Here is a 10,548-nt window from a genome sequence, read left to right on the forward strand (position 1 = left end):
GTTTCAAGAGGCATTTTACATGAATATTATACATAAGATATCTAGATAAATAGATAGATATGAGATAGATAGATATGAGATAGATAGATATGAGATAGATAGAGATAGATAGATATGAGATAGATAGATATGTGATGATAGATAGATAGATAGATAGAAATGAGATAGATAGATAGATATGAGATAGATATATAGATAGGAGAGAGATAGATATGATAGATAGATGGATAGATAGACAGATATATAGATATGAGATAGATAGATAGATAGGAGATAGATAGATATGATAGATAGATAGATAGATAGATAGATATGAGATAGATAGATAGATAGATAGATAGATATGAGATAGATAGATAGGAGATAGATAGATAGATAGATATGAGATAGATAGATATGAGACAGATGGATAGATATGAGATAGATAGATATGAGATGGATAGTTAGATATTAGATAGATAGATAGAAGATAGATAGATATGAGACAGATAGATGGATAGATATGAGATAGATAGATATGAGATGGATAGATATGAGATAGATAGATAGATAGATATGAGATAGATAGATATATAGATATGAGATAGATCGATAGATAGATAGATAGATATGAGATAGATATGAGATAGATAGATAGATAGATAGATAGATATGAGACGAATGAATAGATGAATATGAGATAGATAGATAGATAAATAAATATGAGATAGATAGAGATATAGATAGATAGATAGATAGATATGAGATAGATAGATAGATAGATAGATATGATATAGATAGATAGATAGATATGAGATAGATAAGAGATGGATAGATAGATAAGAGATGGATAGATAGATAGATAAGAGATGGATAGATAGATAAGAGATAGATAGATAGACTGTCAGATATATAGATACAAACATACATAAATAGGAGAAAAATAAATAAATAAATAAATATGACATATAGTTTTATTTTTATTTAGAAAATGACATTTTACTTCTCTGTCAATCATTTTTACTAGTCGGTGTTACTTTCCATGTTTTAGGTTTTGTGGATTTTTGTCTTGAAAGTATTTTTACTATTTAAAGTAATAAAATGCTTTCAAATTCAGGGTTTCATGATTGCATTTTTCTTATAATTCATGATTATAAGACTTTTTATTTTTACTTTCTCTTTTTTGTGTAAAAAAAAAGAATTTAATTAAATAATGACAACAAGTATACACATATATATGTGTAAAAAAACAACAACATATATATCCATATCCATATATATATTTTTTTAAACCCCTTAGTGGCATAGCATTTTCCCAGGGTGCCCACGTGAACTCCCTTTCCTAGAGTATTCTATGTCTCAGGGCTCTCTTAAATTTCTGCTGTTACGACAGAAAGGATGTTCATAACAAGTTTTTCCTGTGTGATGTCACTATGCTCCTAGCCTTTATATACTGCAAAAAAGTTGGGAAGCATTGAAGTCTCAGAGTTGAGGACAGAAGAGAGATCATATTTCACCAGCATCTATCCCAAGAACAAAAAAGTCATGTCCAGCATCAGGCAAGGCAATAGATATTTAGCACTTTTAACTTTTTTTCTGACCAGCCTGAAGGTCACTGTTGCCTATCCCAATTCATCGCCCATTATAAGCTCCGGATGGGGAAGTCCAGACCGACTGATGCACCTGTACACGGCCACCGAATGGAACAGCTTCCACCTCCAGATCAACCACGACGGCCACATTGATGGGTCACCACACCAAACCATTTACAGTAAGTCCGCTTATAAAAACTTTCTTCACAAAAAATAAAAAAAAATCCATTTTTAATATTTTCGTTCAAAAAAAATTCCATTAACCGGTATATATATATATATATATATATATATATATATATATATATTTATATATATATATATATATATATATATATATATATATATTAAGGTGAAATTTACATATTATGTCACTATGATAACATTCTGGATGCAAGCTTTTCTGTGTTTGACAAATGTTTTTTATTTGAATTACGGTAATTGTTCTTCTATATATAACTTCTATATTATTATTTTTTTCTTCATATTACAATAAAATAAGTCACAAGGGTAAACATTCTGGATGCAAGGTTTTGGTCTCTGTTATCAGGCATGGGTCTTATGTTCTCACACATGTTTTATGTACAATTTAGGCATATTTTATATTGTTAATAAACATATTTCCTTTGGAATTTAGGCATATTTTATATTGTTAAACACTAATTTTATATCGAATTTAGGCATATTTTATTACTTTATACTTTTTTTTACTAATACAATATTACATGGGATGACAAATTTACATAGAACTGTAATAGTAGACCTGAATGTACAGTAAACTCTGCTAGGACCAATAGATATAGATTTACATGGGCCCTTGGTTATTCGCCCCACCCCTATACAATTCTTACTAGACTGTGGTCTGCCATGTAAGATGTTGATATTTCTACCACGTGAGGCTCCATGATAGACGCATTATCTGCTCACATAGGGAAAAAAAATCAACAGGGGGAACATGAAGCTGACGGGCCCCAGTGCACAATATGAAAGCTACAATGGTGTCTTCATCTAAGCCAGACAGGGGCTTTTAGCCTCCCCAGGACAGCAGGTCCAGATGTAACTGCTACCTTTGCACCCTCTATAGCAATGCCCCAAGCTGAAGGAGTCAGATCTTTGTGGGGTGGACGGGAACAACAGTTTTGTTAACCCAAATAGTTTCTTAAAAGAGTTATCCCAATATTAAAGGAAATAACTTTTTTTTATCAACTGGCTCCAGAAAGTTAAACAGATTTGTAAATTACTTCTATTAAAAAAAATCTTAATCCTTTCAGTACTTATGAGCTGCTGAAGTTGAGTTGTTCTTTTTTGTGTAAGTGCTCTCTGATGACACGTGTTTCGGGAACTGTCCAGAGTAGAAGCAAATCCCCATAGCAAACCTCCTCTACTCTGTGCAGTTCCCGAGACAAGCAGAGATGTCAGCAGAGAGCACTGATGCCAGACAGAAAAGAACAACTCAACTTCAGCAGCTGATAATTATTGGAAGGATTAAGATTTTTTTAATCAAAGTAATATACAAACCTGTTTAAAGGGGTTCTCCACCATAAGGTGATTTTAGTACGTACCTGGCAGACAGTAATGGACATGCTTAGGAAGGATCTGTGCTTATCTTGGGGCTAAATGGCTATGTTGTGAGATTACCATAATACTGTGGCTAGCTTTTTGTGAACTTGTATTTCCTGTTTTCAGTTTTCTTGTTTGCCTACAAATCCCATGATTCCATTTTCCTCCTTCCCACACATCAGCCACCCCACTCATTGAAACATAAATGAGCTGCACACCTGTTGTTTTCAATCAGGGTGCCTCCAGCTGTTGCATTAGTTGCAGACTGATCGCTCCACCCATTGAAGCAGACAGGCTCCCTGTCATCAGCTGACTAGTGAGTCAGGTCTCGACCGCATTGCAACCTGGGAAAAATCTGAGACAACAGTCATTTTGTATGCTGTTAAAAATAAATATTAAAAAAATCCTGGAATACCCCTTTAACTTTCTGGAGCCAGTTGATATAAAAAAAAAAGTTTTTTTCCTGGGATAGCCCTTTAAATGTCATTCCCTATCCACAGGTTGGAGAAAAGTAGCTTATTGATGGGGTCCAACCACTTGAACCCCCACAAGAATGGAGGTCAATGATCTCTCATAGGAATTGAGCAACAGCACCCATGTTCAGCCACCTTTTTTAGGTCACCTCATCATAGCCAAGTTCAGCACTCAGTAGTTTTCAGTAGCCTGTCAACCATTAATTAATTCATTAATGTATTTAAAAAATAATAATTTGTCAATAAATAAAAACAATAATATTAATATGCTCAAATTTGTCTGTAGAAATTACATATGTATTGGCAGAACCCATAGACAACCTATTGTATATCTAGCAGCTAGAACTTGTCTTCGACCTGATAGATCAGAAAATCCCTTATTATTACAATAGGGATTACAATAAGGAAAAACAAGTGGAGGACAATACTGGACACAATAATACGTTCTATTTTATTCTATTCTATTATGTGAATTCAAGAACCTTATTATTTATACAAATAATTCAGGAGGTAATGAAAAACTTGTCCACCAGTTGATCACTTCTGTGCTGATCCATTCTGTGTCAATATTCTACTAACGCCAATTTATTTTCCTTAATGTTTTTAATGTAATTTTTTATTATTTACTTTGTTTTTGTTTTCCTACAGGTGCATTGATGATTAGATCAGAGTCTGCCGGCAAAGTGGTGATCACCGGAGTCAAAAGCGGGCGTTACCTGTGCATGGACCGATTCGGCAATGTATTTGGATCAGTAAGTATTCAACTCATTTCATAACAATTCACTTGGCCTCCTCTACAGAAACTAGGACAGAAAGACAATCCCTGGTTAACATATCTTAGAACTACCAAGCCGGTTATGTTTTGCCAGGCACGATTGATGGTAAAAGCTTTTGCTGCCTAGTGTTCATAGCCATGCAGACGATATGGGTCTCTTTCTAGGACAGCAAGGCTGATACTACTGGACCCAAAACTGACCTTATGGTGACTCATAATGTCTCTTGGCATATTTGTACTTATAGGGGAAAAGGACTGGAGGGTTGAAAATCCGTCAATAACTTTATAGATAAGTATCAAGGTAATCAGAACATTAAGGCCTAGAGCTGGCCAAACACCTTAGATTAAAGCCAGACAAACCCACCAACTTTGATGGGACCGGACAACAATCTAATGTGTAGGGGGCCTCCCATATCTTCCATGATGGTCCTTTTGAAGTTACCCACGTTTGGCCAACCGTGCACGTGTATGGTGGATGCGGTCACAATACTGTCAGGACCACCAGAATCCAGGTGGAACTTCTACCTCCACACCCCCAATAGTTATGCCCCTGACTGTCAGCTGAACACACTTATTATAGGAAAGTTTTAGTTATTTGCTGTATTATTTTTTAAATGTATGAAATGAGTTATTAATCAGGATGCATATTTCCCAGCACTACTTTAGCTACGATGACTGCGTCTTCAAGCACGAGACCCTCGAAAATCGCCATGATGTCTACCATTCCCCAAAGCACAACTACCTGCTAAGCCTCAAGAAGCCAAAACACTTTTTCCGCCCAGGAATGGACTTGCCTCCCTATTCACAGTTTTTGTCCATGGAGAACCAAATCCCGATCACCAGATTTATCACTCCCGAGCCTGTTCGACACACGAGAAGCGCCGAACTGTATCCAGATCCTCTTAACGTAAGTAGAGGAAAGAAGCTCACTCCGAATAACCCAACACCCAAAGATGCTCAAGATGTCAAGCCTTCCGACCCCCAGGAGCCCTTGAGACCTAATAAAAATGAAAAGGAAGACCCTGAAGACCCAAGTGGTGTTATCACCATAAGAAAAGTAAATCCACGTGACTATTTTTATAAGATGACATCCCAACTCAGTGGCTTCAACTGATACAAAAGTTCATCAAAACCTAGCATAGGTACTATAACTTTAAGGTTAAGTTTCCACTTGGTTTTTTTTCTGGCAGTTTTTGAGCCAAAGCAAGAAGGGTATTCAAAATGAATGGGAAATATAATGGAAGGGCTTACACTTCTTCTTCCTTATGGATCCACTTCTGACTTTGGCTCAAAAACTGCAGTTTTCCAAAAACTGCCAGAAAAAAAAAAAACAAGTGGAAACTTAGCCTAAGGGAAAGTCACTAAAATCCTTATCCTTATTTAATACAATGATTTATTAACCCGTTCTTTTTATGATTTTCTATGGTTGAGGTAGAGCACTTCTGTTTTTACTGCAAAACCTATGCATTTGCCCAGAAAAGTCCTTGAGTCATCCTCTCCGTTTGTCTTAGTTTGTCTAATAGGGCATATGAAGGTCATAAGGGGAGTCTGAAAAGCCCCCATGTAATGCAACATTTCTGGTTGGCTGCGGTGTTTGTCGGGGGTCGTGGGAGCAGACCTCCATCGATCAGTCAATCCTGGTGGAGGCTCTGATGAGACAACCACTTTTAGCTGCCATTTCTTAAAGGGGTACTCCGCTGCTCAGAATTTGGAACAAATGGTTCCAAACGCTGGAGCCGGCGCCAGGAGCTCGTGAAGTCATAGCCCCGCCCCCTCAATGCAAGTATATGGGAGGGGGCGTGACATCTGCCATGCCCCCTCCCATAGACTTGCATTGAGGGGGTGGGGTGTGACGTCATGAGGGGGCAGGGCTATGACATCATGAGCTCCCGGCGCTGACTCCAGCGTCCGGAACAGTTTGTTCCAAACGCTGAGCAGCAGAGTACCCCCTTTAAAGGGGTCTCTACTTTTCCATAGCTGTGGGTCAATCATGATTCCTCCTCCATACACCTGCAAGCTAAGATCGGCTGGGGGTGCAAGTGTATAGAGTAGGAATGTGGAGGAACAGCTGGTAGTAAGTTGGGATTGGGCAAGTTGAAATCAACATGTCCAATTCTTTTTACTCCAAACATTGCCCGAACACCCAATACGGATGTGGGGGTCTCAACTTTTTTGGGTTTCAATAATCATTATAGCCACCTTTAGTTTTATCTGTTTATGTTCTGGAAGCAATATAGAAATGATGGATATGTCACTGCTTTAAAGGGGTACTATCGTGGAAAACTTTTTTCAAAATCAACTGGTGCCAGAAAGTTAAACAGATTTGTAAATCACTTCTATTAAAAAATCTTAATCCTTCCAGTACTTTTTAGGGGCTGTATACTAAAGAGAAATCCAAAAAAGAAATGCATTTCCTGTGATGTCCTGACCACAGTGCTCTCTGCACTAAACTCTGGTAAACTACCCGATCCCCGACAGACCCCATTCAAGTCAATGGGATCCGCGGGGACCCGGTGGAGTCGGTTTTGCTCCGTTTTGGGGCCATTCAGGGCAACAAAGAAGAGTCAAACGCACCCTGAATGGGACTGAACACAACGGCAATGTGAACTTAGCCTTATCAGTTGTAGCCAAATTTTCTTTTCTTTAAATCTATTACTACCAGTTATCTCTTCCAGCTATCTATTTTTACATGGATCAAAGAAAATCCATTTGGGGATAATTGAACTTAGCCTTTAACATTGCACTAGATTTTTGTGGAGGAACATCCTAGACCTCATGTTTGAACTGTCTCCGAGATGGCCTGTCCTTGTTGACTATACCAACCAATCAGAGCTCTATTTTTTTAAACTGCACTGGAAAAATTGAATTGCGGACACTGATTGGTTGCTATAGGCAACAAGGCCGCATTTTTTGCTCTACAATATAACATGAGGCCCAATAGGAGGAGATCATCAAAGAATGTTAGACCTACAACCAACATGGTGGACGTTCAATTGAAGCCGAAGGTCTCTCCTGATGTTCTTTTTGTCAGTGACACAAAATGTATTTATTTAATATTTATCTATAAAGTTTGGGATGTATTAATTAGAATTTGGGTAAAAAAAAATAAAAATGCTAAACTATTTAACCCAAAAATATTATGACGTGATAAAATACATCTTATCTAGATCAACTGTAGATCTCCTGCTCTTGCAAGCCATTGCCTGTATGTAGATAGTTTTATTTTTTTTTTGGCTTGTACCCAAGGCAACTTTTTATTTTCTTATATCAGGTTTTTGCTTTTTAATTAATTTATGCTCATTTAATGATTTTACACCTGTCAAAGGTCACGATCGTTAGGCCCAGGGACCATGTGTGACTGCTACTTGGGCACCTGCTATAGCCAAGCCTGTAGGAGCTAGAATAGTGGCCATATTAGTAGTCGCCACATTTTTTTTTTATTCAAGGACTTTTTTAGATTTTAGGTGGAGGTGCAATTGAAGGTCACCTAAATTATTCGTACCGATTTTGGTGAGACAGCCCCAAGAACCAGGCTGCAAAAGTGGTGGAGTTTATGTAAACCCTGCCCCACAAGGTTTACACAAGACATTCCCATATAATCTCAGGAGTGGGACTTCAAATGTCCAGTTTCGGATTTTGGGTTGGTAGCTAAGCCTTATAGATATAGGTGACAAGTTGTATTTATAACCAAATGTCATTTGGATTTATCCGTTTTCCACCCCAGCATACTTATCTATAAATTTTTCCTTTTTTTATTTTATTTTATTTTTTTAACCCTGGGGCTATTAGTTACTGTTGTATGATTAAGCTAAAAGGTCAATGGCAGCTTCATAAACCAAATGCTTGAAGTGATAACTTTTTTGCACTATTATGTAGAGCGTGTTATATATAGGGCGCGTATGCCTTTACTGCATTGTCAACGGTTTTTTGTCATCAATTTTGGGAATATTCTAAACCTCTGAGTCTTACAAAAGATTTTTAAAGCTCTCCTGTAATGTCTGTTCTAGTAAAAAAAATTGCATTCTCAGGAATCCTCCCAAATATCTATTTTTGGGTAAGGTTTACTTAAACCCCGCCCAAAGATGGATATTTGTGGCGTGGCCAGGGGGTTGTCCAGGATTAGGAAAATCTTTCCGATTTCTTCGAGAAACAACGCCACACCTTTTGACTTCATTGAAGCAGCTGAACTGCAATTCCATAAACAACAGAGGTGGCGCTGTTTCTGGAACGAGGCGTCTATGTATTTTCTCATATTGGATGTTGCCCTAAACATTGACTCTTTATTGATATTTCTTTGTATTATTTTTCTATTAAGCTTTAAGATTATGTTCATGATTGCATAGATGTCCTCGGAAGTCCATGTACAAACAGTGGAGGCAGCCATTTTGTGGGCGACCATATATATTTGGCAGGTCTGGTTGGCCATCTAATGTGTATGGACGCCTCCCAACTCTCCTCCGACTAAAGATTTCGGATGGAGACGGATTGAACATGTTGGGTTTCATCTGCTCAAATTGTTTTTGAGACGAGAAGTCTCCCCCTATCCCCATTGAGAACTCCTGCAGGTTTGGCCAAGCCAACAGTGCAAAAGTATTGGGGTCGGGAGACATAGCTGAAGATGTAGCCTTAAGGCTTTATATTAAAGGGGATCTCCGGTGAAAATTAACTTATTTCCTATCTACAGGATGGGGGATAAGTAGCTGATCCTGGGGGGTGCCAGCGGTTGGATTCCCCCCTCCCCCCATGATCAGCTACTTATCCCCTATCACTGGCACCCCCTGCGATCACTGGGACCTGGCACGCAGTGAGGGGCTCGTTCCATTCATTTCTATGGGAGCGCCAAAAAGAATCCAGCTCTCCGGCATCATCGGCACTCTCATAGAAAAGAATGGAGCGTCTGCTGTCTATCGGTAGACAACACGCACTCCTCATTGAGAGTGCTGGGGTCCCACCCTGGAGATCCCGGGGGCCCCAGTGGTTGGACCCCCCCCCCCAATCAGCTACTCATCCCCTATCCTGTGAATAGTGGACAAGTTCATTTTCCCAAGAGTACTCCTTTAACGAACGCACTTTGAGACCTAGTAACGATTCCATACCAGGAACAGTGGTCTTGAGTAGGACCCCAATTCATCATGGTAAATATCAGCCTTTCCTCATTTTAGGGCCTGGAATAGGAAGGGGGGAAACCAGACAGGGGCCATCTGGTCTTAAAATGGGATGTAAGCCAAAACCTGGGCTACGAGGGTGACTACATTTTGATTGGCCCACGACCTAAAATGGCGGCTTCCACTGTTAATCTCCATTCTCAGCCTGACGTGTTGTTTCCTTTTCTGTGGATAATATTAATAAGCTCCGATGGATAGGCATGAATATTTTCCTTTCGTGGTAGGGGTTTTCCTGTCCTATGGGTTACGGTTGCGATATTTATTTATTTATTTGTAGTGTTGCAGACAGAATCACAGCTTTATTTATAGATATTTATGAGGACGCTTTTACCCTACGCAAAAATAAAATTCTTCATCGCAAAAATAACGGCCTGTGGTTTGTGTCATTTCTTTATGTTTGTTTATGAGAAATTTATGTATCTTTTTTTATTTTTTTTTAATGTTAGATTCAGGCCCCAATGAGTCGGCCTTTGGGCTGATACCGTACTGCCACGTTTGAACCCCTAAAGCTGTGGTCTCCAGACAGTGGACCTCCAGCTGTTGTGTGGTGTCCCGGTACCGTATTACATACGTTACCTTGTGGTGAGGTCCCCAAAGTCGGAGTCCCTAGGAACAGTGGGGGTCCTCTTCCTTAGTTAACCCCTCGTCACCCCTCAGTTAGGTATAATTAATGTAGATATAAGTGTAAAGATGTATATTTAATATTCTTACCTTGTTAGCGTCGCAGGACCTGCGGGTCATGTGACCGGGTTGCAGAACTCTATGGTTTTTGCTAAAGGACCTTTGGTGGTTTTGGACATGTGATCACCCACAATCCATTGTAACGGTGAGTGACAGCTGATTGGACCAATCCAAAACGGCCAACCCCTGCCCATATAAGGGAGCTGCGCCTTCTTGATCGCTCTCTTGGGTTACTGATTCTGGATGAGGTAGGACCTCCGCAGCTTACAAGACAAATTACTAGGCCTAAGCCTTGCGGCCTAAGCCTTCAGTAAAGATTCCGC

At 39.0% G+C, this 10,548-nt stretch overlaps 1 protein-coding gene across 1 annotated transcript; it reads left to right on the forward strand.

Annotated features, from left to right (window-relative positions):
- Positions 1-1,089: 1,089 nt before the first annotated feature.
- FGF23 (fibroblast growth factor 23) lies at positions 1,090-6,044 on the forward strand. The gene is made up of 3 exons (XM_056517245.1): positions 1,090-1,750; positions 4,253-4,356; positions 5,035-6,044. The coding sequence occupies exons 1-3, from the start codon at positions 1,525-1,527 to the stop codon at positions 5,491-5,493; spliced, it is 789 nt and encodes a 262-aa protein (XP_056373220.1). The 5' UTR covers positions 1,090-1,524; the 3' UTR covers positions 5,494-6,044.
- Positions 6,045-10,548: the final 4,504 nt, after the last annotated feature.

The sequence above is a fragment of the Hyla sarda genome, chromosome 4 (assembly GCF_029499605.1).
Source record: "Hyla sarda isolate aHylSar1 chromosome 4, aHylSar1.hap1, whole genome shotgun sequence".
Lineage (NCBI taxonomy): Eukaryota > Metazoa > Chordata > Amphibia > Anura > Hylidae > Hyla > Hyla sarda.

Coding starts and splice junctions, on each gene's coding strand:
- FGF23 (XM_056517245.1), top strand. CDS start 1,525: ATGTCCAGCATCAGGCAAGGCAATAGATATTTAGCACTTTTAACTTTT. Junction 1,751..4,252: donor ACCACACCAAACCATTTACA/GTAAGTCCGCTT, acceptor GTTTTCCTACAG/GTGCATTGATGATTAGATCA. Junction 4,357..5,034: donor TCGGCAATGTATTTGGATCA/GTAAGTATTCAA, acceptor CATATTTCCCAG/CACTACTTTAGCTACGATGA.